Source organism: Magnolia sinica, chromosome 11 (assembly GCF_029962835.1).
Source record: "Magnolia sinica isolate HGM2019 chromosome 11, MsV1, whole genome shotgun sequence".
Classification (NCBI taxonomy): Eukaryota; Viridiplantae; Streptophyta; class Magnoliopsida; order Magnoliales; family Magnoliaceae; genus Magnolia; species Magnolia sinica.
In genome coordinates, this window is record NC_080583.1 from 3,312,616 (window position 1) to 3,340,083 (window position 27,468).

The window sequence follows — 27,468 nt, forward strand, 5'->3', positions numbered from 1 at the left end:
CTGATGTTTGTGTTTTCACTTCATCCAGGTCTTTGGGACCTAGTCAACAAGTTTTGATGACAAATAGACATTACAGTGGGTCCTAGGAAGTTCTTAATGGTGGACGTTCCATTACTACTGTTTTCTTGTGGTGTGGTCCATCTGAGATTTGGATCCGCCTCATTTTTGGTATCATGACCTAAAATAATGATCAAAATGCATGGAGGGCATGCATGAAATAATTACATCATTGTGGAGCCCACAACACCTTCCAGTGGAGACATGGCAGTATCAATAACCAATCGCGCCCCTGCACCTTATTGCAAAAGCCCAATGCCATTCTTCCACAAGCATGCCACGGAAGGCCGATTGCCTACTGACGCTGCCTCAGTACCGGTCGGTGCTATGTGGGCCCCACCATGATGTATGTGTTTTATCAACGTCATCCATCTCATTTTAAGGCATGACCCAACCATCCAATTTTCCAGTGTTGACTGATTGCCTACCATTAAAAACTTCACGGGAGCCACAAAAGCTTTGTATAAGCTTGTTTTCCCTTTCATATAGGGCACGGCTTTGGTGGTCCCTGATTCACCAAGGTGGGTGAGACCCCTGACTGTGGGGGCCCACCATGATGTATGTGGCCACATCCAGGCCATCCATCCGTATTGACAACTCATTTTAGTGCACCATCCAAAAATTTGAAGCAGATCCAAATCTCAGATGGAACATAGTACAGGAAATAGTAGTAATTGACCATTAAAAACTTATGGGCGACAAAAGCTTTGGATCAAGATGATATTTGTACGGTCTCTTCATCTAGGTCTTTGTGACCTTATCAACAGGGGGGATGGCAAATAAACACTCCAGTGGACTCCACGAAGTTTTCAATGGTAGGGATTCAATCACAACTGTTTCCTGTGGTTTGGTCTACCTAAGATTTGGGTTATTTTTGGGATCACGCCCTAGAATGAGGACAGTGGATTTAAGGAACTTACATCACTGTGACCTCCACAGTGAGGGGTCCCACCCACCTCGGTGGATCCACCCGAAGCCGTACCCCTTCGTCTAGGTCTTGCTGACCTAATCAGCAGGCTGGATGGCAAATAAACGAAACGTCACGTCACCTAGGCCCCTGTGGTCTAATCAGTGGGTTGGATGGCAAATAAACATTACAGTGGTTTTCCCTTCACCCAGGTCTCTGTGACCTAAATCAGTAGAAATAAACATCACATCATATAGGTCTTTGTAACCTGAGTAGTAGGTTGGATGGCAAATAAACATTACAGTGGGCCCTAAGAAGTTTTTAATGGTGGGCGTTTAATCACCCCTGTTTTATGTGCTCCACCTGAGATTTGGTTCTACCCCATTTTTGGGCTCATGCCCTAAAATAATGATCCAAAATGGATGGACGGCATGGATAAAAAGCCCTAAAATAATGATCCAAAATGGATGGACGGCTTGGATAAAAAACACATCATTGTGGGGCTCACTGCACCGTCCAGTAGCGACATCGCTACCGACAGTTTCAGTACACATTCGGCATCCATACCGCACAGGCAGGACATGATAGACATGATTCCGCGCCATCAACATATGAGATCCAAATATTCTTTCATTAATGCCCAACCGCAGATCCGAACCGTTGTATTCTGCAGCGGCACAGGGTTCAGGTTCTTAGCTGCTGACATTGGACTGTTGAGAATTATAAAGGAGTGTTTTAGAGAGATTGGATGGCCAGGATCATCTGTTGTTTGTGACATTTGAGGATTGCTAGAGTGCATCCCAATAAATTGCTATAAGATACATCAGTCGCTATTGACGATGAAAATGCAACAAGATATAGAGACTATAGCTGATAAATTGCAACAAGACATCCATGAATTTCAATAACATAAATAGTAGGATCATGTTAGGTGACCCAAACCGTTCATTTTAGCCGCTGGATCTAGGGTCATGTTAGGAAACATCCACACTAAATTTTCAATCAATAACCAGTAAAACAACGCGACGTCCATATTCAAAATGCTAAAATACTCCAATCCAGGGAGTTCAATTATCCATATCCAATCAGTGCAAACCGTCATGCAGACGGTTTGGATTACCTAAAACGACCGTAGAACGTATTCTATTGCAATTAGTAGGGATGTATGACATATGCCTATCCACTTCAGCTACAGATGAACAGTCTTTAAGTCTCACACATGCGTGTCACATGCATGGATATTTTTATGCTTGATGACGGAGATATTAGCGAAATACATTGCATACATCCTCATAACTATCAATGTTTTTGTTCTAGATTACAATGGCCAACAGTGTCACCCGGCCCAGAAATTAGGGCACTCCAAAATGAGCAACGCACATATAAAGAAGACAGATTAAAAATAATAATTTCCCAACAATCCATATCTGATATACAGATGGCCCACCTGATTAATAGACCGGCCTATTTTGGACCAGGTCATCTGCGGTGGGCCCCACCTGATGGACATCTCTGATATTGAAATAAGGCCTTGCCAAAGCTCACAAATTAATGTCTTTGTAAACCCAAACACCTAGGCATGGCAGAGAGAGGGCTCACAGGGGGTCAGGTTCGTAGCAAGCAAACTGGACCTCACGTCCGGCGCTCCAGTTCACAATCCACTCATGACTGTAGAAACTTGTGGAGCCCATTGTGAGTGGACCAATTGAACTGATTGCATATGGACAATCCCAAACACCTGGTTTCATCCCTTGAAAATTTGACAGTCCAAGCATATTTTCCATTTTAACCATCCACTCCTGCTCACAAGTTGCACGGTTAGGATTGTCCAGTCAGTGTAATTAATTCATGTGTCATGCCCCATCTATGATGTTGCAAAACCCTGGTTTATTTTGATGCAAGTATGCTATGTGTGCCATAGATGGGATGGGCTGCCCAGCTCAAAGGAGGCCCAGGTTGCCTGATTTTACCTTCCTCCCAATACTCAAGAACTCGAAGCTTCACACGAATTTTATGATTTAGATCTTCATACGGTAGCCCACAAAGGGACCGTCTCACAACAGTTAAATAGTAGGTTGAAGTTTGTAGAGACTGGACTATAGAACAGAGAGTTCGCTTGTAGGAAACGACACGTGTGTAATCAGACGCACACACCAAAAACTTTCAAAAATGGACCGAAAATCCAACTTACTGTAGAATCATATCACCAAATGTCAGAACATCTCTCGCTAGCGTGGCCTCATGCAACGCCTCCAGCCTCAACTGACACTGCAGTTGCCCACAACAAAGGACAAGTATTGATCAGCACCGCTGCTTTTGAAAGAGTTTTTAGCTCAGTATGTGTGACTATCTGCTTCTGATGCATCAGGATGTGGGTGGGGCACCCTGACGTATTTGTGCAAATTGGGCTCATGTGGTGGGTTAGGACTGTTGATCTGTTGGGCCCTGCTGTGAATGGAGGACTCAGTGAAACTGCAGATTGGAAGAATTAGGAATCCCTTATCCACTATTACACCCAGCAGATCAACAGCCTGCATATCACTGAACCACACGCTCCACTTGTAAGGAACGGGTGCAAAAGGATGCTTTCACATCCTGATGTCTCGGACTGATACTTCCATCTCTGGATCTTAAGGTGCTGGAGCACAAACCTTCAGAAATACTGCTCTCTTTCTCCTCAGTCAATTCCAAAGAGGGCTTCTTTGCAGGAGGTTCCCCGCTGACTGGGTTCACTACAGCACGCTTGACGCCTCTCCCTACAACACCAAGGTGTGTGATGCTGCCATTGGTAGCAGCAGTAGAAACAGTCGGAGAGTCAAAACCACCACTTATGACACCTATCTGCGAAGAGTTTGGCCCCGGCTCCATCGAAGAGGATCCACTTTTCTCACCGCCTGTTGACTTCGCAGCAACCATTTTCAGAACTTCCGAAAATACTGACTTCGGGTTTAGGATAATCTGCTGCAGGTCTTCAAGCTGCATGGTAGGAAAGACACAAGCTTACTTCATTTTTACAAAATTAAAAGACAACTTTTTGCAAACAACAACAAAAACATCATGCCTTCAAGTTTTTCTCCTTTAGCTTCTCAATGGATTTGAGTTATGGTAAGCACATACCTCAACATGAGGCTAAAACCCAATTGATGTATCAGGCATCTGAGCCATGCATCAGGTGGCATGCCATGTGACATGCCCCAATAATCGAAGGTTTGTTGAATCAATCAGGCACCCACGTGAACACCAAACATAAGATTGGTGGAAATTTACTTTAGACCGTTTATTGATTTGCAGGTGGGGCCCACTTGATGAGATTTTTGGACCAGGTCATCTAGGAATGGGGCACCTATGTAGATGCCCCAAACACATTCCAAGTGCAGAGAGGTGTGCATGGACTAAAAAAAGCTACAAACAGTTGCCAAGTTATCAACCATCCATGACTTCAACAGAGGCAAAAACCCATCAGCAGAAAGGAGTTTATAAAATTAAATCGTAAAATACCCGAAGTCAAACTACACCCACCTTCTTTTCTAACTCACTAGAGAGACCTCTGAGTGTCTCAATCTCTTCTTCCTTCTCCGAGATGGAAGAATCAGGCTGGGTTCCATCTGACTGCTTTTCTTTCTGACTCAAGTCAGCCGTGGAACTCGTATCGACGATTGTCGCTGCCAAACTCGCAGAACTCTTCACATCATCTGTAAGTCGCTGCAGTCGAGCCTTGCATGCTGCTATAGCCCTCTGGCAATACGGGACAGCTTCTTCAGCCTTTGAGCCCACCTCTAGCACCAAGCATATCCTAAAATTTCTGAAATTTACATTAAGATTGCAAACAACCAGAAGCAAGAAATAGAGCACTAATAGTTCTTTAACACAGAATACAGTGATGAATATGATAAATAAAGTGGTGATTTAGAAAAATAAGTTTGGCTCTAGGATCAAAGAAAAAAGAAATTTTAATTTGTTTGGAAGATGGAAAATCTTATTACTGAGAAAGACCCAAATATCTGTTTGAGATAGGGGGGGAAGCAAAGCTACAAACTGGAACAGCATCAGATTGCAACGCCAAAAATAACAAAAGATGAAAAGCATTACAGAAGCAGAGGCCCCAGCAAAGCTTTCAAAGTCTCATAGCTTTGCAGAAATATAAATAGCTTCTCCTTGCATATTTTCAAAACCAAGAACCTGCCTTCCAGATATGCAACTTGGGTTCGGGACCTCAAATCAACGCAAACCCAACTGACCCAACCCGAGTTCAGGTTTGGTTGGTCAGGCTGTCAAGTTCCTTGGGTTGGGTTAAGGTTGGAAAACTCCAACCTGATTTGAGGGTTCGGGTTGAACAAATTCAGGTTAGGTTGGGTTGGGAATAATAACATGTATTTGGGTCGGGTTGGAGACATCGGGTTGGAATTCGGTCAGGTCAGGTTGAAGTCTAGTCCCATTGAGGTCGGGTGGGGAATGGATTGACCCTCCCACCTGAGTTGCATCCCTATTGCCTTCACAACAAGCTGTGGCCTTGTTTAAAATTTTGAGATCACTTCATTCCATGCTTTATATCCCCACCCATCACCACTTTCTTAGTACCAAGGAAACAACAGACGCCACATAATACAGTTTTCAACTACCAAGTCATCATCAGAAAATCCACATGATTGGGAATTTAACCAAGGAAACAACAGAGGCCACAGAATATAGTTTTCAACCAGTGTTATCAAAATCCTACGATTTACGATTTGCAATTTACAATTTGAATTGAATCTTAAGCAAAACGATTTGAATCCCTTTTTATATGAACCCTACAATTTTTATGATTAGAATCCTACAATTTACAATTCAGATTATACTCATTTTCTTCTATTTTAAGCTTCACTCGGCTTTCATTTTATGTTTTTAAATTGGTGTGGGCTTTAAGAATCACTGAGGAAAAACCTTTCAAAAAAAAGAAAAGAAAAAGAAAAAAGAATTGTTTAGAAAAGGTAAATTATTTTATTTTGTTCAAGAGATTAAGTGATGTGTATTCTCTTCAACATTAAATTGTAGAGCTTCTTTTTTTTCTTTTTTATAAATGATTTCTTACTTCTTAACTAGCCAAAACACCAAATTGATATACGACTTATCTGGAATGTTTTTACGGATGGTTACGATCATGGTGATTTATGTATTGAGGAATGATTGTTAGAAATCAAAATATCATTTTTTGTCGGTCTACATAATCAAATGTTGCTTTTCCAATGTGGTTCTACATTCAAGAAAGGTAACGACTAACGAAAACATAAATTATTAAAGGATCCTTGTATGTTTTTTCAGAAGATTTTCTTGAAAGATAAAAAGGAAAGATAAGAATCCTTTAACACTATCATGACATGGCATTACTTGGTGCATATTGATGGCCAAAGGATGATAGCTGAGTTTTAAATTTTTTTCTGATTTATTTATATTTCCATATTTTTTAAGAAAATCATTTTTTTTTTAAATCTTATGATTTGTGACTAGATATGATTTGACCCCTATTACGATTTGTAATACAATAACGATTTTGACAACAATGTTTTCAACTACCAAGTCATCAGAAAACCCACATGATTGGGAGAATACTTCAATAGACAAGAGTGCCCTCAAGTTTCCAAAAGAGGTAGAAAGCCTCAAATTATGAAAGGTTCAGAAAATGTGGATCATTCTCTGAAAAGTGAAAAGGATAATACATCCACAGGAAACACAGATGCCACTCGTTTACATTGATTGTATCTAAACATTTAGGGTTGCACTGATATTTATGCCCAGATGTCTTTCAGGGCAGTTGCCTTCCAAAATCTGGAACATTAGGTCATGCTTTTAGGGCAGTCGCCTTACAAAATCTGGAACATTTGGTCATGCTTTTAGGGAAGTCCTTCCAAAATCTGGAACATTAGGTCTTTAGGTCATGCTTTTAGGGCAGTCGCCTTCCAAAATCTGGAACATTAGGGAATGCTTTTAGGGCAGTAGCCTTCCAAAACCTGGAACATTAGGGAGTGCTTTTAGGGCAGTCGCTTTCCAAAATCTGGAACAATAGGTCATGACATCATGCAAACACTGGTGCTTTCCACCTCTATATGTGGAAGTCATTTTGTAGGGCGTGTTCGGATGCTCATATCTACTGAATTGGGATTCATTTAATTATAGGAAAATGCCCATATGGGGTTGGCTGCCATGTTAACTCATGATATCCATCAAAATACTTACTAAGGTTCAGTCGGTTTTAAAATTTGAAATTATGCAGAGTGGAGGACTGTCCCTCATCATGAATGGACTGGGGCTAGCTTGACTCCAATGGTTGTCTTTACTGAATTGAGTTATTGCTGCAATTCAATGTGATAGAACATCCAAACACAGCCCTAAAGTTCCAGGATCACCGCATCTGTCTAACCAGAAGCAGTACATAAGTAAAGATGTCCTAATTAATATAAATCTCACGAAATGCAAGGCAAATGAGCTTTCTTCTAATGGATACAGTTCAGCTATGCGGCGGCTGTCTGGTTCAACAAGTCGTTCCAGGATGGATAGAGCTTTAAGATAGTCACTTAATGACGTCTCAATGTCCTCTGCAGGTAGCAACAAAACCCCTCAAAGTCAATGGATGTCACAAGCATATCTGAAAGTGTTGATATATAGTTTCAAAAGCCAACCTCTTTCCAAAGAAACCTCTCCCAAAGCGGACAAGATATCCACTTTCTCCATTGAATCACCCGGCTGCTTTTCCACAATTGCCCTTGCAACATCCAGCATTTTCCATGCCAGATCCAAATCAGAGTCATCTTCTTCTGCTTCTGCAATATCCTCACCATCACCTTCACTTCCCTCGTTGTCATCTTCATGATTGTTGTCGCCAGCATCTTTTCTCACCCAAGAAACACAGCAAATACCAGTAACCGTAAGAAAACTCTCCATGAAATTGACAAAGGAATTTGGGTAGAAATATCTTTTAGAAGGAATCCTAGCAGTATATGTTTTCATGGGTGAATAAATGTCTTCAAATATTGAATTCTGATGGCTTGGAATTAATCGACAAATGCATAAAATTAAAGGCAAATGCATTCGTAGTTGCTGTGGAGAGAGAGAGAGAGAGAGAGAGAGAGAGAGAGAGAGAGTCTTAGGGCCCTTACAAATGTTTAAAAAGAAAACAGGGAAGATCTCATTCTGTATGGTGAAACTGCAACCAATTAGACACCAAACCCAGGTCCCATACCATAATTGCTAACGACATGAGAGAGAGAGAGAGAGAGAGAGAGAGAGAGAGGGGGGGGGGGGGGGTAGAGGTGTGGAGAGAGCTTTCTGCAAGGAGAAGCTGCAGCCAATTAGACACCAAACCCAGGTCCCATAGCATAATTGCTGACAACATGTCACTTTGGTTTATATGATACATAGGAATTAGGCACACACAGCTGCAAGTTATTAAAAAATAGCAAACCTAGAATCATATCTACCTTACAAACCTACTGCAGAATGCAATTAATATCATAAATGACCACACTAGCAACTAAGTCTTAGAGGCTTTCTTACCCTAACTGCCCCACAAATTCTGCATCTCTGCCCCATTACTGATCCTAACAAGATTCACAGCAAGCCCCGTTGCTCACGTCAGATTGCGAGAAGCGATCCCAGAAGAAAGCACACCAAGGTTTCTGAATAGTGATGATGTCCAAGAGATGGACTTTAATTGCAATAGCAATTCGAAAATTCATAGAGGCAGATTGATAGTCACACAACTGTAAACTTTGATCACAATCTTCTACCCTGCCCTGATGCCCATCCCATCCAAGACAATGCATGCATGGTAAAAATGGAAATTAATTAGGAAGGTGTGTGAAGGTGAGGTCAGTGGGTTATCCTCTCTGGTGAAGGCAGGTTTGGAACCCTGGTCCTAGTCAAACAGTCTCAGCAGCAACAAAGGGTGCTCAAAGGAGGGCTAATCCCCTTGTCTAACCTGGTTGGCCGGGTTCCGAGCTTCATCAGGCTGGCAATGGTAGAGGGTAGTCCTGTGTATAGGCTCCAACTCTAGGGAAGAGGGAAGATGCTGGCATGGCTCCTGAGTATGAATTACATTGCAAAAGCTCTGGGCAATTTGGGTGATGAAGAGGGGTGCTATCTTGGGCATCTTTTATGGTGCTTATTGGGCAGTCCTAATCAGTCATTGATTTCCATCTGAATAGCTTAATTGGTGGTGTTTACAAGCCAATATCTGGAGTTCTTGCCAGCAGACTTTGGAAGTTGATTAAGAGTGCAACTTTGGTGACACAGTCTTTTGTCCCAGGGAGGTCAATTCTTGATGCTACTTACATTGTAAAGGAGACGAGATAAATACTAGGGGGGAAAGGTTACCCCGGTTTCCTCTTCAAAGTTCATATCAAGCGTGCCTACAATTGTGTCAATTGGTGATTTTTGTATATTTATTGAAGTGGATGGGCTTTGGCACTAAGTGGGCTGGGGAAGATTGAAGCCTGTATATCCTCTCGACTTTTCTCAGTGCTCATCAATGGGTTCCCTGCAGGTTTTTTCAAGGGTGATCATGGTATTCAGCAAGGTAATCCTCTCCCCCTGTTGCTTGTCTCCATGGTTGCAGAATCCCTGTTTTGTCTTTTGCTGACTGCTGTAGATGATGTGCTCTAATGAGGAACGCATGTGGGAAACATAGAGATTGGGAAACTCATGTTCATTACTCAGATGACAAGTTGGTTTTTGGGGATGGTTCGGTGGAAGAAACGCAACCTCTAAGGGACATCCTAATTTGTTTCAAGATACTATCAGGGCTTCGAATAAATTTATCTAAGGGCAGTGTAATAGGATTAATCTGGAAAGGGCTCACTCTGATGATTTTGCAAATGCAACTGGGGATTCCCTTCTCTTTCATTAAGATGGGGAAAGAAGTGTGGGCTGATAGGATGGCTTGATTGAAAAGTTCAATAGAAGGTTGGCTTTGTGGAAAGGCAAGTTCCTCTCGCTTGAAGGTAGAATTGCCCTCATAAAATCTGTTTTGGCCAGCATCCACCATTTACCATCATCATTTAAGCTCTATCCCAATTAATTGGGGTTAGCTACATGAATCATATTCCACCATTCCACTCTATCAATGGCATAACTTTGGTTAGCCCAAAGGTCATCAAGTCTTTTCTAACTACCTCAACCCACATCCTTTTGGGCCCTTTCCCTTGCCCTTTTAGAGCCTTCAACTTGTACCAACTCACTCCTACTCGGTGTAGTTCTTAGTCTTTGTTGCAAATGACCAAACCTCCCAAGTCTACTTTCCCTCATCATATTACCTCTTGGTGCTTTTTTTTTTTTTTTTTGAAGAGCCTATTGCCTATTGGTGCTACTCCTAAGTTCACCTCAAATGCATTCATTTCTAATACTATCCTTCCTCGTCTCGCCACCCGTCCATCTCAACTTTTGTGTTTCAGCCACACATCCTCTCTTTTTTTCAAGTAACTAACGAATTTATTAGAAGCAGGCCAAGATAGAGCAAAAATTTACAACCTAAGCAAAATAGAGAGAGAGAGAGAGAGAGAGAGAGAGAGAGAGAAATTACAGTCTTGTAAAGAAGATATACATGATGCCCATTTCACTACAAAATTCCTTGCTTTAGATATGACTTCCCCTGCTTTGGATGACTCATTTCAGAAGCACCTTCCATTCCTTTCCCCACAAGTAGACCAAAGAGAAGCAAGCAAAGCCAACATCCAAATATCCCAAATTTTCCTTTCATGCCAAACACCATGCATACTTAAGGCAGAGCTCGTCAACTAAGGCTAGCATAGCCCAGGAGATTCCAAAAAGATTTAAGGATGTAACACCAAATTTGACTAGCGAATGGGCAATGAATGAAGAGGTGTTTAATTGACTCAGCATCTGCCATATGCATATTGCACATATTTGGGAACACCATAGACCTCTTTTGAAGGTATATCAATGGTTAGGACCTTTCATATACTGACAAGCCACCCAAAAGCCGCAACCTTTGGGAGGGCCTCTGTAGTGCCAAACACACGCCGCATGCCCTCCTATGAACATGTTGTTCCTTAACTGCCTAGCATTCTACACAATAAAGGAGATCATGGCTTGCCTTATAGCTATCCTATAAAATCTCCATTTCAATTTGACTGGTATACGAGTTTATGACGATTGCAAAACTCAATAGCCACATCTCCATTTCTTCCACCTAGCTTGGATTATGCGGGCAACATCCTTCTCAATTCTTCCACTCTCTTACATTATTGACCCAAGATATTGGTAGTGACCATTTTGAAAAACTTCTTGGTCTGCAATCTTAACTAATTCTCATTTCAACTCCTATCATTACTAAAATTGCACTCCATATACACTGTTTTAGTTTGACTAATTTTAAATCCTTTAGATTATAAAGCACCCCTCCATAAATCTAGCTTTATGTTTACGCCCTCCCTTGTCTTGTCAACCAAAACTATGTCACCTACAACCATTATGGACCTTGGAATCTCTTCCAGGAAATACCTCATTAACTCATCCATAAATCAATGCAAAAAAGTACGTGCTCAATGCCAACCCCTGGTGAAAGCCTACAGTAATTGCAAACTCGCTTGGCTATCCACTAGTGGTACTCACATTTGTTACCGCTCCCTCATACATATCCTTTATCATTTTGATATCTCCTCTTGAAAATAATTTCCCAACACCCACCAGATTAACTTGTTTGTTACCGCTCTCTCATACATATCCTTAATCATGTCTATTTCTCCTCTTGAAACTCGTTTCCAACACCCACCAATAATTACAAAAATGCACAACTTCAATGCCAAACCTAGTGCAAGCTTATAGTAATTGCAAACTCACTTTCTCTAATAGCGGTCCTCACCAATGTATTCAAAAATGATTACGTAGCGGTCGTAACAACGGTTACATAACGTAGGACATCGAGTGCTGCAAATGAGCAGCCAACTCCCCTCTGCTCCTAAGAGGAGAACACCAAAAGCGAAGGCAGCTCTCTGGGTCCCTACCGACGCTGGGGTGCGAAAGCATGGGGAGACGGTAACAATGGTAAGCATTACACATTATAGGGCCATAACAACTATTATGGAAAAATGGCCCATAACAGCCTCGTAATTCGTAACAGTCCATGCAGAGCCGAAACAACTTTTTTTGAAGGTGATAATGGCCATTACTACCCATATCGTAATAGTAACAATGGTGGTTGTTATGGTCACTGTTACCGTTATGGAATACTTTAGTCCTCACATTTGTTACCGTTGCCTCGTACATTATCTCCTTCATCATGTCAATATCTCCTCTTGAAACTCATTTCCCAACACCCACCAAAATAACTCTCTAGGGATCCTATCATATGCTTTCTCTAAGTCAATAAAGACCATATAGAGATCCTTCCTCCTCTCCCTATATTTATCCATCAATTATCTAAGTAGGAAAATTGTTGACCTCCCTAGCATGAAACCAAACTGATTTTAAAATATATTCATCTCATGCCTTAGTCTCTCTCTCTCTCTCTCTCTCTCTCTCTCTCTCTCTCTCTCAAAATTTAATAGTATGACTCATATGTTTAATCGCAGGATAATTAGTGCAACTCTGTCCCCTTTATTATTATAAGTAGGTGCCACAAGTACTTCTTCTCCATTGGTTTCACATTTTCTTCAATCTTACAGTCTTGTTGAACAAACTTTGTCAACCAAAATAACTAAGTATCTCCCATGCATTTCCAAACCTCTATTAATATTCCATATATTTCAAAGGCCTTTTTTGCTTTCATCTTTCTCAAAGCTTCTTTCACTTCAAATATCCTAATCATACGAAAGTATCAATCATCTCCAATGTTATTTGAGTTTATGGTTCCCTCCATATCTTTCTAACCAAGAATGGGCTCGAGACTCGATCCGTCAACGGGTCACTTCAACCCGGAACTCGGCAGGTCGACCAAGCAAATGAAGAGGATTATTTTTTTTATATAGAAAATGATCTCCTTGAATGATCAAAGCCTTCCACCTTCCATTAGGTGGGCCACATTGTTTAGATCTTCTAGTCTTAAAATCATATTGTTTCAACTCCTCGAGTGGGCCAAGATGACATGAAACAAGAGATGGCTAAAACAATCTTTCCATTCTTTTGCATATTATGGCCTACTTGAGGAGTCAAATAACCTTTGATTTTATTCCAAAAAGATTGAAACGGTGTGGATGACCTAATGGATGGCTTAAATATGACGTGTGCACAATTCCAATGTGTATGTGAGTCGGACTTCAAAAAGGGGGAAAATGGAGTAAAAAGAAAATACATGTTCTTCTCGTCTTTTAGTTCTTTATTTTCTTCTTCCTTTTTTTCGAAGATTTATTTACTTCTTCTTAAACAGAATTTAGAAAAAACAAAAACAAAAATTAGAAATCAAAAAAAATAAAAAGTACCAATTAATGGCTTCTTTTGCTTCTTATTTTTCAATAGGTGGGAGCAAAAGGATTATATATATTGGGAGAGAGAGAGGCATGCTCACTTGTGCGCCTTTGCACATGTGTCATGGGCCTAAAATCTGAACAGTCCACGTGATGCAGCATCCCCCCGAAACCCCTAGAGCCCAACTTTCACCCATATCCAAAACGCTAGTGGGCCGTAGCAAAGAGAGGCAAATAAAGGGAGGAAACTGTTTCCTTTCGCCATGGCCCACCAAAGTTTTAGATCAGGGTAAAAGTTGGGCCTCGGGTGTTGCATCACATGGAACGTTCAAATTTTGGGCTCATATCACGGGAGATGAGTTCTCAAAAAGTTTTCGTGAGAACTGGTGCGCAGGTGTATATATATATATATATATATATATATATATATCAGTGTATCAAATAGTGTTCATAGCGTAGCGGTAGCGTACGCTACATAGCGTAGCGTAGCGATTTCGCTACGTAGCGCTGAAAATAGCATTTTTCCCCTGTAGCGTCGTAGCGTATGCTACATATATGTAGCGTGTAGCGCAGGTAGCGTACGCTACCTGCTTATTTTTTTTTTTACTTTTTCAGTGCAGGAAACAGTGGTGAACTCACACCACAAGCTACAGTTAAGTTTAAAAAAAAACCAAAAAACCTAATTCTAAAGGGTTTCCGATCCCAAACCGCAGCAGCCGACGCAAAAACTCTCCCTTCCGATCCATTTGGAGACCCAAAATCATCTCAGAGAGGCCCTTCGACGCTGCTGCTCTCCCTTCCGATTCGTTTGGAAACCCAAAATCGTCTCAGAGAGGCCATCCGACGCTGCTGCTCTCCCTTCCGATCCATTTGAAGACCTAAAATCATCTCAGAGAGGCCATCCGACGCTGCTGCTCTCCCTTCCGATCCATTTGGAGACCTAAAATCGTCTCAGAGAGGCCATCCGACGTTGCTGCTCTCCTTTCTGATCCATTTGGAGACCCAAAATCGTCTCAGAGAGGCCATCCGACGCTGCCGACGCTGCTTCTCTCCCCACCCTTCAGTGCTTTGGTCAAAGGTTAGCTGTCAGGCGCAAACCGAACTCATCTCGAGACAAAAACAGGTACGCTCCTTCCTTTTTTTTGAATTTTTTCGATGTACATTGAAAATAACTTGGTATTTTCAATTTTTTCCTCATTTTTTTCCCTTTTAAAATACTAGTTACCGTCGGTTTATTATTCTTTATACCTTTTTTTTTTCCTGTGGTATGGCCCACGTGGGCCCCACTGAGGTGCGTGAAGGGGTGGGATGTGCATTATTTTCTATGGTGTGGCCCACGTGGGGCCCACTGAGGTGCGTGAAGGGGTGGATTTGCATTATTTTCTATGGTGGGCCCACTGTGGTGTCCGTATGAGTGTAAGTGGTGTGTGTTTGTTTATTTTTGTGACTCACTGATTTATCTGTGATGTTTTTTTTTTTTGTCTAGTGAACTAAAGAGAGAAGAATGTTTGAAGAAAGAGAGAGAGAGAGAGAGAGATTTTGCATGGAAATATGTGGCTGATAATCCACTTAGACAATCTCATAGAAATTATGTGCTATGCAAATTTTGCGGTCAAAGATGTACGGGAGGCGTGACTCGCCTAAAGCATCATTTGGCCGGAACCCACAATGGGATAAAGCCGTGCTCAAAAGTGACGGAAGAAGCCAAGGAGGAGTGTAGAAAGGCTTTAAAGGAATATCATGATGGAAAAAATAAAAGAAATGAGGTGTTTCGAGATATTGGGAGGGGGATCGACATAACTTTCTGGTTCTGGCTCTGGAAGTGATAGCGCTAGTGTGGGTAATGATGCTTTTATTGGCAACCAACTTGGTAGTGGATCTTCTGGTAATCAACCAATGAGAGCAAGGGGTCCTATGGATCAATTTGTTAGTAGTGAGCAACGTCAATCCACATTGAATTCAAGGTGGAAGAAGGAAGAAAGAAAAGAAGTATGCAGGGTGATTGGAAGATTTTTTTTTGGGAATGCTCTGTCATTCAACCTATGTAATAGCCCATACTTTTCAGCAATGTGTGAGGCTATTGGCAAGTTTGGACCGGGATTGAAGCCACCATCCATGCATGAGATGAGAACATGGATACTAAAAGAGGAGGTTGCTAATATTGATAGTTTAATGAAAGCATACAAAGCTTCGTGGAAAACTTATGGATGTTCAATTATGTCTGATGGTTGGACGGATGGAAAGAATAGAAGCATCATTAATTTTTTGATTAATTCTCCGATCGGAACAATGTTTTACAAGTCTATTGATGCTTCAGATTCAATAAAAGATGGGAATTTGTTATTCGAATATCTTGATGAAATTGTGGAAGAAATTGGGGAAGAAAATGTGGTCCAGGTTATCACGGATAACCATTCAAGCTATGTGAGTGCTGGGAAGAAGTTGATGGATAAGAGGAAAAGGATATATTGGACTCCGTGTGCTGCACATTGCATAGATCTGATGTTGGAGGATATTGGAAAAATGAAAATATATTCTGCAACGCTTGAAAAGGCAAGGACAGTGACGAAGTTTATTTATGGGCATGGAATTGTATTGAGCATGATGAGAAGCTTCACGAATAACCATGAGCTTCTACGGCCAGCAGTAACACGCTTTGCAACATCATACCTCACCCTTAGAAGTATTTACAAGCAAAAGAATGGTCTTATAGCCATGTTTGCATCGGAACAATGGTGCTCATGTTCATGGGCTAAAAAACCTGAAGGAATAAAGGTACGGGCTATTATAATGTTTGATCCGAAGTTTTGGCCTCATGTTGCTTTATGTGTTAAGAGCACCATGCCATTGGTAAGCGTTTTAAGAGAAGTAGATTCGGAAGAGAGGCCAGCAATGGGGTTCATTTATGAATTGATGGACTCAGCGAAGGAGAAAATTGCATTTAATTGCAATGATGTAAAAAAGAGATATGTTCCAATTTGGAACAAAATAGATGATAGATGGACTCCTCAGCTTCATCGTCCTCTACATGCAGTTGGGTACTATCTGAATCCTCAAATACGGTACTCAGATAAGTTCTCTACACACCCTGAGATAAAAAGGGGGTTGTTTGAGTGCATGGATAGGATGATCCCCCGTGAAGAGCATGCTGATGCTGATATTCAGTTGGATGAATATGACAAGAGAAGAGGGGATTTTGGCTCTCGCCTTGCACTCGAAACCATGACAAAGCGTTCCCCAGGTAATTTATAATTTTATATTTTGATATTTTCATTGTTATGTAAATTATATTTTTATAATTGGTGAAAGTATTTAATTAATTTATAAATTACAACTAATTTATGTAGCTGATTGGTGGGAACGCTTTGGAGATAGAACTCCACAGCTTACGAAGTTTGCAGTACGAGTTTTAAGCCTCACATGCAGTGCTTCTGGCTGTGAGAGAAATTGGAGTACTTTTGAGCAGGTGACATTTGTACCATTCAATATTCTAAATTGGCTAATTTTTATTTACTAGCTTAGCAAGTCTTTGATAATTGACTGACATAGATCATCACATGATCAGATCCACACAAAGAAGAGAAATCGGCTAGAGCAACAAAAACTCAACTCTCTAGTGTATGTGATGTATAATATGAAATTGAGAGAAAGAAGCATGAAGAGAAGGGCGGCAATGGATCCAATATTGGTGGACCACATTGAATCAGATGATGAATGGATTGCTGAGAAAGAAGGCCCTGTTCTCCCAACTGATCCATCGTGGCTCGAAGATCAAAATATGGCCTTTGATATTAGTGCCATTACAACTATTCCGGAGTCTGATGATCCAGTTGACAGCAATGCACCATCAACATCTAATATTTCTGAAGGAGATTGCCCCCCACCTTCCTCAAGGAAAAGGAAGGCAACTACTTTAAGTAAGTGTTTATAGTTATAGACTAAGTTACATGAACATTTTTAACAAAGAAAGTAAAAGACCCATGAATCTCTTCTTTTTTTTTAAATGTGTAGGTGGTCCCATGGGAAGATTTCTTACTCCTATAAGAGAGGAAGGAGATATAAGAACGAGTGTTCATGGTGTGGATGATGTACATGCAGATGTAGATGCTGATGCTGATGCTGATGATGAAAAGCCTAGACCTAGTGACGAAGTGAATGAGGATGACGACAACGACGATGACCTATTAGATATAGATGACCTTTAGAGTTTAGACACTAGAGTCTAGAGACTAATTATTGAGAATTTGAGATGTTGATTTTGAGGAATATGACATTTGTACTGTACTTAATGCTCTTAACTTTGGGATTTTTATTTTGAAGAATGTGACATTTATATATTTTGCTTTTTTTTTTATACTATTTAATATTTATCATATATATATAATATAATATATATATATATATATATATATATATATATATATTTTTAAAATTAAAAAATAGAAGTATCGTGTAGCTTACGCTACACGCTACGCTTTTTCGCTACACGCTACGAAGGGTTGAACGCTACGCAACACGCTACCGCTATTTAAAACACTGATATATATATACACACACACACACACACACACACATATATATATGGGACTTTGACCATACTAGCACTGTAGTATGGTCAAATTCCCAAAAACGATGGGATGTTTCAAATATTCTTAGAGTAGTCATCTGACAGGTTTTGAAAATATTTTCGAACCAAATTGCACGTCCTTAGATTAGCAATTGTACGGATTCTAAGTGAAGAAGAATTTACATAATCCCGAGCAAGTGATGTCGACGGGATTGGTTTTTGGGCTTATTGGAACTTAGATCTAATCTGTTCATTTTCTTTGTAGCCCTTTATTTATATGAAAATATGCTAATATGATCTTTGTGTGGCCCACAAAACCTAATAGCGATGTTCGTTCGATATGAACTATTTTCTTGTGATGCGGTCAATGTTGATCATGCTCCCAACCATGGCCTTCTATGAAACTCTAAGAGTAATGAATGCGGTGGATTCCACACATGCAATGGTGAACCCTTAAAGAGCTTTTTTCTTCGTTGTTTTCCTTGAGCTTCTTCTTCCTTTTTAAACATGTCTTCCAGGAACCACTATCACCCCTTTCGACTGCATTTTTCAACGTACGTTCACCGCCATCAACTTCTCCGACGTATGGGCATTGCCAACAATTTCTAAGGCCCTACAAAAGTGTTATTTTTGCTCCGATGACTACGTTTCTTAGAGATAGAAGCCACTGATACGTGGAAGACATTTTAAATTAATTTTTTATTTTATTTTTTGTAAAATAGCATTTTCTTAAAAATGGAAGCCACTTTTGATTGTGGATAGAGAGGGATGGTCGTAGTTATTGTTGTTGTGGGGAGAACCGATTGTCAAAAGAGATTTAAGGTAGATAAGGATGGTTGCGATTGTCATGTGAAAGACAATGAAGGATATAGTGTATAGCCTTTGGTCCATTTTTGGTAGTAAATACATGACAACCTCGACCCTTAACACATGACAACCTCGACCTTGTCAACCTCGACCTTCAACACATGCAAACCTCGACCCTTAACACATGACAACCTTGACCCTCAATACATGAGCCCCAGAAGGAGGCAAACCAAAGGCTTAAATGGACTACACCACAAGAAACAATGATGATTGAACTCCCACCGTTGTAAACTTCTAAAATTCACTATGCCACAAGAAAACTTCTAAGGGCGTTTGTACACCGTTTGTAGGGCCCACAACCGTATATGTGTGGAATCCACTCCATCCATGAACTTCGGAATTTCATAGAAGGCCATGGTTGGAAGCATGATAAACATCCGCCAGTCACATTGACCACATCACAAAAATATAATTCGTATCTAACAGACACCGTTATAAGTTATTAGGTTTTGTGGGCCACATAGAGATCATGTCAACAAGAAGTTAGCATCTTCTCATGTAAATAGGGGGCTACAAAGAAAATGAACAAATTGGATCTAGGTTTGGGGTCGAGGTTGTCAGGTTCGAAGTTGTCATATGTTAAGGGTTGAGATCGAGGTTGCCATGCATTCACTACCAAAAATGGACCAAAGGCTACGGATTATCTCCTCCATTGTCTTCCACATGACGATCATAACTATCCTTATCTACCTTAAATCCCTTTCGACAATCGCTTCTCCCTACGACAACAACAATCACGGTCATTCCTCTCTATCCACAATAAAAAAACGGCTTCTATCTCTAAGAAAATGCTATTGTACAAAAAATAAAATGAAAAATTAATTTAAAATGTCTTCTATGTATCATTGGCTTCTATCTCTAAGAAATGTAGTCGTTGGAAATAATACTTTTGTAGGGCCTTAGAAGTTGTCGCCAGTGCCCATATGCCGAAGAAGTTGATGGTAGTAAACGTACGCCGGAAAATGCAGTCGAAAGGGGTGGTGGTGGTTCCTAGAAGATATATTTGAAAAGGAAGAATAAGCTCAAGGAAAACCACAAAGAAAAAAAGCTCTATAAGGGTTCACCATCGCATGTGTGGACTCCACCCCATCCATTAACCTCAAAGTTTCATGGAAGGCCATGATTGAGAGCATGATCAACATCTGCCACTCACATTGACTACATCAAAAGAAAATAGTTCATATCGAATGGACGTTGTTATAAGTTACCAGGTTTTGTGGGCCACACAGAGATCACGTCAGCAAGAAGTTAGCATCTTTCCATATAAATAGAGGGCTACAAAGACAATGAATTGATTAGATCTAGGCTCCAGTAGGCCCAATAACCAATCCCGTCGACATAAATTTCTCAGAATTGAATACTATATAACTTCTTCTTCACTCAAAATCCGTACAACTGCTAATCCAAGGACATGGGCAATTTAGTCCAAAAATATTTTTAAAACTTGTCAGATGAGTCTAAGAATATTTGAAACATCCCTTTCGTTTTCGAGAATTTAACCATACCACAATGCTAGTACGGTCAAAATCCCTATATATAGTATATATATATATATATAGAGAGAGAGAGAGAGGGAGAGAGAGAGAGAGATAGAGACCTAGAAAATCCTGGTAGTTCTAACCCAGTGAACCAGGAAGGTCTACTCGGTTATCTTGAGTCAACTTGTTTGATCAATAAACTATGGTTCCTTCTATCTCTACGCTCTCAAAGTGGTTGTCATTTAACAAAGTTATGAAGATACCTCCCCACCTTTCATTGATCTCAATCATTGACTTACAATCTACTCTCTCTCTCTCTCTCTCTCTCTCTCTCTCTCTCTCTCTCTCTCTCTCATATTTATACATTACTTATATCCATGTGCGATTATGAAGAAAATCAAGGTGATACAAAAGTTCTTGTTGAATGATGAACTTCCATGTGGTAAAATGGGAGGATGTCCAGAAGTCAATCCGATGAGAAGGGTTGGATATTAGGGAGATCAGATCTATTAACATATCGATGGAAGTGGTGGTGGAGATTGGCAAATGATGGAGCATTGATAATTAGACATATTTCAATTGGAAAATATAAGGTCGGAGAATGGTTGGAACATCAAGTGTGCGACTAGAAAAGCTGGCTTGAATACTTGGAGAGGGATTTCTCGGGTTCAACCTTTTTTTCCATGGATATTTCCATTTCAGAGTCAGCAAAAGCAACAAAGACCGATTTTGGGATGATACAGTCTTTGGAAGTGCCCATTGTGAAGGCCTTCGAGTGTTTGTACACCATTGCTATAAATATTGGCAGAACTGTGAACATGTTTGTCCAGCAGGTGGTTGCTTGTGTGGTGTGGAATTCTAGTTTTAGGCAAAATCTAAAAGATGAAGAAATTAATATTTTCACCAAGTTGCTTGATCTCCTAAATCTTTCATATATGCTCCAGTTCCATATAAAGCCTTCATTTGGTTCACATGCCTCAAGGAATTCAAACGCTTGAACATCTCAAGAACAGGAGCTGGGTGCTTCCAAACAAGCGTTGTTTGTACTGCATTAGGGAAGAGTCGGTCGATCACATTCTCATCCACTGTCAGTATGTGAGAAAGATTGGATGGAAGTAGCAGCAAAATTTAGTATATGTTGGGTCTTCCTAGAAACTGTTGGCAAGCTTATTTGGAGTAGGTCTACTGTGGAATGTAGTCCCAGTGGCAGTTGCTTATAGAACATTGAGGCATGTGTGACTCTATGTATGAACTTTCCATGAGGAGTCCTTCCTGGTGTGTTAATTTGTGAAAATTATTTTTCTTTGTTGTTGAAGGGGGGCTAAGGTTAGTGAGAGTTTTAATTTCCTGCTTCAGTTAATGTTTCTCTAGTAAATAGGAGGTTGTTATGGATAGTGGCCGGAGACCTCCAAAAAACTGTGAGAGGTGGAAAGCTCCAGCTGCTGATACATTCGAAATTAACTCTTTGGTTGCCCATTTGCCAACCCTAATCCAACTGGGTCCAGAATAGTGATGGTGGTGTTTTAGTGAAGTTTTAGGTCCAGTGGGCATTAGAGAATCAATTTTCATGGAATCGCTGGCACTCCTTCAAGCAATCAAGGTGGCTGTCAACTTTAATCTCTTCCCAAACACAGTAGAAGGGGACTCTAGCCCTCTTGCATTGTTTCATGGATTGGAAAAGAGGAATGCCCATGGAGTGTTGCTGATTTTCTTGAAGAAGCTACAGACCTGTTTGTCATCATGCTGTTAGATTTGCCCATATTAATATAGAAGCGATTGATATGGCAGATGAGCTTGCGAGAGCAGGTGCCTCCAGGTACTACTAGTCTGTCAACAATTGGAGATACGTTGTAGCAGTGCTTTTTCTTTTCTTTTTTCCCTTCTGTTGTTTTTGAACGGATTCGTTTGCATTTGTTGGTGAAGGTGGCCTCCGTTAGAGCTCTTCCTCTGTTGTTTTTTACATTCTCTGTTTTTGTCTCTTCTTAGTAAAACATCTATCCTTTAAATAAAAAAAGAAACAAAGAAAGAAAAACAAAACCCCCTACAATGACCATGCCTGGATCTCCAAGGTGGAATCACGATCTTCTTATTGTTGGTTTGGTAAGATACAAATACTTCTTTGCAACCACCCACATAGGTGTATTCAATTGTCCATATTTGTCAAAGTTAGCAAATAGTTTCAAGTGTTATCATGTGTATGCATGACCAATTCACACAGAGAAATTTAGTAGACACTCAACATTATACTTGTGGAAATTCATCCATAGAGATCTTCTAAACATTCAACTACTGTGTTCATGTACATGTCTATTTCACAGTCTTGTCATAAACATGTCAAACAGATGCGAAGGCTCATTAGAACATGAATGTGATACCTATCTATCCACATCTGCATACTTCAATGCATCGTCATGTACCTGGTAATCTATGGATATTTAAGGTGTACATTTGTGCGTGTGCAAATTTACTTGTGGTTGCATATAAGCTATAAATGCACATATAAGCATAGCTGCATGCATACTAGTGTATTATAGTATTAGGTGCTTCAAAATAATAATCTCCTAATACATGGGATGTTTCTTTTGGCAAAGCATCTGTGTATCCCATGGTCCCACGATGATCACAAGTGCACATGCATGTCCCTCTGTGTGAAAGCAAAAGAACATGAATGTCACTTCCTGTCCACGAATGTTGATTTTGTACAAATGTTATATGTTAGTTATGTGACATGATGCACCGGTACAGGTCCCAAAATGTGACATGAATGTTACACGATACACAGATACAGGTCCGCAAATGTGAAATGATGCACGGGTACAGGTCTCAAGTATGATATGTTTGTATATGCACCTTGACTCTAACTGTGACATGATGCATAGGTACAGGTCCCAAAATGTCCAAAGTTTATGTTGATGTTCACAGGTGGATGCATGCATTCAACCTTAAATCTAACCATTTACCAACGTGTTTGAACAAAATTTTCAGGACAGTGAACCAACATAGTAGCATGCTCATTCAGCTGGAATGGATTCATGAATAAAGATTTGGTCATGGAGATAACAACTACAAACCTTGCTCTGCTTCTCCATCATTGAGACCAGAACCAGAGTCTTGATTAGCATCATTGGAAACAGCAGCAATGGAAGCTTCGCTATTGTCCCCGCTCTTAACAATTTCTTGTTTAGCATCACTCGAAACAGCAGCTACAGAAGCTTCACTATTGTCCCCACTCTTAACAATCTTATCTGCTTCAGAGTTCCTAGGTGAACTAGATTCCTTCTTCGGTACACTGACCAATGGATCAGCTTCTTCTTGGGCTTTGTAAAGCAATGCGCAACCATATTTGAAGCATGCACTGGCACATTCTGGCGCAAGTTCACCATAATGTGCAACCCTGGATGGATGGAAAGGCAGGAAAGGGTGGGTCATTACCATCAGTAAACTACCTTACTAAGAAAAATTCAGCAATATCCACCAAAAGAGATATTATTAGCTTATCATACTATCTTCTTTCATAGATACATTTGCATGCGGTAACCCTCATGCACCAATTCCTAATTGATAGCCTGTTTTCAATGCTTCAATTGGTCATCAAAATTTCTCCCTTGGTGAGCAGATAAACAAGGGCATTTATCATACAGATAAAAGGTCCAGATCAACCAACAATGCAGAGAATTGGACCCCATCATGAATCTAGCAATTAACTTCAAGCATAATAAGACCAAATGTCCTCTTACTTATTATACTAATGAAGAATTCAAACTGAACGAAGATAAGTTAGCATTTTGTTCTAATCTTTGACAGATGATAAATTAGCAAGTTGGTAAATGAACTTATGGAGCAAAATCTCCACAACACCCATACGTTGAAAAAGGACTGGTAACCCGCATGAATCTGGGCGGCTGACCACTGCTGAACAGATGTCCTCCCCACCATGGTCAAAACCGTTCACCCAGCAGGCCAAGTACAGATAATCCACGAAGAAGAATACCACAATCTGGACAACCAGATGAGCCCCACAGTAGCTACGGACTGACAGTTAAAACTAATAAAGGCTAATGTTCACATTCTACAAGCACAAGCCTATCAAATGGACAGGTAGGATTGCCAAATTGGCCCAGGTTCCACATAATGAGGCATTCACGAGAGGTCCACTGGATAAGCCATTCTGATCGCCAAGGACGGGAGGCATGCATGGTGGACTGGCAAACTACTAACAAAGAAATAAATTTCACAATTCCCACTATGAGCAGACAACATGTATGGAGAAAAAAAAAACAAATAAAATGACATTAGCACCACTACATTTCAATTCATACACCCCTTTTTCTAGTCCTGGTGCTAGAAACATACTTTTCTTTGCTATTATAGCACTAAAAGTCAGAAATGTAGAGGCATTCACAAAAAAAAAAAAAAATTAAAAATTAAAAATTCATCTCACAGAGAGCGAAAACCCTAACCTGATTTCAACAGCACGGCTGTAGCAATCGACAGCCTCAACATAATCCCCAGCTTTAACGGCCTTAGATCCCTTCTCCATCAACTCATCAGCATAATCTAGGGTTTTCTCCCTATCTTCTCCCTCCAGAAGGGAAGAATCTCCACTGCTGCCATTAGACGAATTTCCGCACATCTGAACACTCGGAGCTAGGGTTTCACCAATTGGGGGGGTGGGTGACTCTTTCGCTGTGGCATCTTCTTCCATCGCCATGGTTTCATTGACCAGGGCATCAGAGGATTCATTTGCTGCAGTAGTTTCCTCTTCCTTGGTTAGGATTTCAACTACTGCCGTAGTGGATGAATCTTTCGCTGTGGCATCTTCTTCCATTGCTCTAGTCTCCTTGACCGGCGCAGCAACGGATTCATTCGCTGCAGTAGTTTCCCCTTCCTTAGTAAGGGTCTCAACAACCGGTGCAGTGGATGAATCTTTCTCTGTGGCATCTTCTTCCATTGATATGGTTTCATCGACCAGCGCAGCAGATGATTCGTTTGCTACAGTAGCTTCCTCTTCCACGGTTAGGGTTTCAACGACTGCTGCAGCAGATGAATCTTTTGCTGTGGCATCTTCTTCCATTGCAACGGCTTCATCAACTGGCGCAGCAGATGATTCATTTGCTGCAATAGCTTCCTCTTCATTAGTAAGGGTTTCGCTGACTGCCACAGCAGATGACTCCTTCGCTGTGTCATCTTCTTCCGTTGCTACGATTTCCTCAACCGGAGCAGCAGAGGACTCATTAGCTGCAGTAGCTTCCTCCTCCATACTTAGGGTTTCAATGACCGCTGCAGCAGATGAATCTTTCGCTGTGACATCTTCCTCCATTTCTATGGCTTCCTCAACCGGTGCAGCAGAGGACTCATTTGCAACAGTAGCTTCCTCTTCCTTAGCTAGGGTTTCGCCGACCGCCTCATCTGATGACTCTTTCACGGCGGCATCTTCTTCCTTTGCCATGGTTTCATCAACTGGCGCAGAAGATGATTCATTTGCTGCAATAGCTTCCTCTTCCTTAGTAGGGGTTTCGACAACCGCTGCATCGGATGACTCTTTTGCTGTGGCATCTTCTTCCGTTGCTATGGTTTCATCAACTGCCGCAGCAGACAATTCATTTGGTGCAGTAGTTTCCTCTTCCTTAGTTGGGGTTTCGACGGCCGCCGCATCGGACGACTCTTTCGCTGTGGAATCTTCTTCCATTATGGTTTCATCAACTGGCGCAGTAGATGATCCATTCGCTGCAGTAGCTTCCTCTTCCTTAGTTGGGGTTTCTGCAACCGCCGCATCGGACGACTCTTTCGCTATGGCATCATCTTCCGTTGCCACGGTTTCATCAACTGGCGCAGCAGACGATCCATTCGCTGCAGTAGCTTCCTCTTCCTTATTTGGGGTTTCGATCGCCGCCTCAGCAGGGGTTTCTCTCTTCGTGGCATCTTCTTCCGTTGTTAGCGTTTCATCGACCGTCGTTTCAGCAGGGGATTCTTTCGTTATGATGGATTCTTCTTTTAGAGTCTCAACGACAGGGGATGATTCTTTCATTGTGGTATTTCCTTCTTCCACTTGTAGGGCTTCTTGAAGTTCTGAAACTGAGGTTTCTGCAGCAGGAGCTTCCTCAGATGCAGCCATGGCTGAGAAAACCTCCGAAAACCCTTTGAGGCGGAAAAAGAAAAAGGGCTTTGAAATGTGAGGGATTTGGAAGAGAACTAGGGAGGTTTGGAGTATTCATAGAAAGAGAAGAGAGAAGATCGGACGGCCCAGATCTAATGAGGAACGAATTGCTTGATCCGTGGTCCGCATCTTTGCACATCATACACGTATTTCTAATTATGTCAATTAGACTCATAATTCAGTAAATCCATACCATTGATATGATGCATCTCAATGTCATTAGACAACTTTAAAAAAAAAAAAAAAAGGATTTTCCCCATTAGCTAATCTTAACCATTTGATTATGGTCAGCACATGGAGGGTTAAAAAGATAAGTATAATAACCGTCCAGTTCCTAGCACTGTTCAATGGTATCTTTCAATATGAGATGAATTTATGATCCAACGGTCTAGATTACAGAAACACAGTCCCATTTTCCAGAACTCGAAATCTGTGTATATTCTACAAAAATCTCGCTTCCCATGATATAATTCCTCAGCTGATGCCATGAATTGCGGGGACCTGTACAGAAAAAGAAGAGAGAAAGGAAAAGAATTACAATCAGATATTTATACTCTACCGACACTTGATACTCAGGCACTCTAAAACTATACACGTGGCACACACTAACTAAGATTAAACCGATTGAATTCTGGAACCCACTGTCTCTAAGTCATAGTCCTAAGATCACACTGATTTGAAAAGTCCAACCTCGGATTTATGGACAGTTGTTTGGTGAAAGAGAATGGTAAGATATTTTTTTTCATTTTTTGTCCCATAAATATCCAGCAATCCAATAAATGTAATTTTCCATACATTGTACAAATGAACTGTCACTCATGACGTGGACAGTTTCGTTTGACTTGATTATATGCCATATATGCAATTTTTAAGTCATTTTATAAAGTTTCCGCGTACCATGAGTCACACCTGCTCCAGTTCCCATGAATTATGCGATACGGCGCTTTAAGCGGTGGACGCGTTTTTCATCTTGGACCACAAGTACTCTACTGAAGTAGATCACCTATCGCAAGGTACCACAACTTGTGGTACTGTACCAC

General features: G+C 40.8%; 2 protein-coding genes across 3 annotated transcripts; one reads left to right on the plus strand and one right to left on the minus strand.

The window, feature by feature from the left end:
- Positions 1-2,958: 2,958 nt before the first annotated feature.
- On the minus strand, positions 2,959-26,473 carry LOC131218582 (uncharacterized). 2 transcript variants are annotated; one of them, XM_058213199.1, is made up of 7 exons: positions 24,732-26,468; positions 23,343-23,665; positions 7,621-7,827; positions 7,446-7,536; positions 4,484-4,766; positions 3,616-3,940; positions 2,959-3,232 (listed from the first exon to the last, which is right to left on the minus strand). In XM_058213199.1, the coding sequence occupies exons 1-7, from the start codon at positions 26,384-26,386 to the stop codon at positions 3,204-3,206; spliced, it is 2,913 nt and encodes a 970-aa protein (XP_058069182.1). In that variant the 5' UTR covers positions 26,387-26,468; the 3' UTR covers positions 2,959-3,203. The 2 variants fall into 2 exon arrangements, with proteins under 2 accessions (XP_058069182.1, XP_058069183.1); XM_058213200.1 differs by lacking the exons at positions 2,959-3,232; positions 3,616-3,940; positions 4,484-4,766 and adding an exon at positions 6,901-6,951 and having other exon boundaries at positions 7,409-7,536; positions 24,732-26,473.
- On the plus strand, positions 16,072-17,564 carry LOC131218583 (uncharacterized). The gene is made up of 4 exons (XM_058213201.1): positions 16,072-16,600; positions 16,707-16,825; positions 16,925-17,276; positions 17,371-17,564. Exons 1-4 carry the CDS (start codon positions 16,075-16,077, stop codon positions 17,562-17,564), a joined length of 1,191 nt encoding a protein of 396 aa, XP_058069184.1. The 5' UTR covers positions 16,072-16,074.
- Positions 26,474-27,468: the final 995 nt, after the last annotated feature.

Coding starts and splice junctions, on each gene's coding strand:
- LOC131218583 (XM_058213201.1), top strand. CDS start 16,075: ATGTTTGCATCGGAACAATGGTGCTCATGTTCATGGGCTAAAAAACCT. Junction 16,601..16,706: donor CATGACAAAGCGTTCCCCAG/GTAATTTATAAT, acceptor TAATTTATGTAG/CTGATTGGTGGGAACGCTTT. Junction 16,826..16,924: donor ATTGGAGTACTTTTGAGCAG/GTGACATTTGTA, acceptor TCACATGATCAG/ATCCACACAAAGAAGAGAAA.
- LOC131218582 (XM_058213199.1), bottom strand. CDS start 26,386: ATGGCTGCATCTGAGGAAGCTCCTGCTGCAGAAACCTCAGTTTCAGAA. Junction 23,666..24,731: donor AGCCGTGCTGTTGAAATCAG/GTTAGGGTTTTC, acceptor CCATCCATCCAG/GGTTGCACATTATGGTGAAC. Junction 7,537..7,620: donor AGAGGTTTCTTTGGAAAGAG/GTTGGCTTTTGA, acceptor TGCTACCTGCAG/AGGACATTGAGACGTCATTA.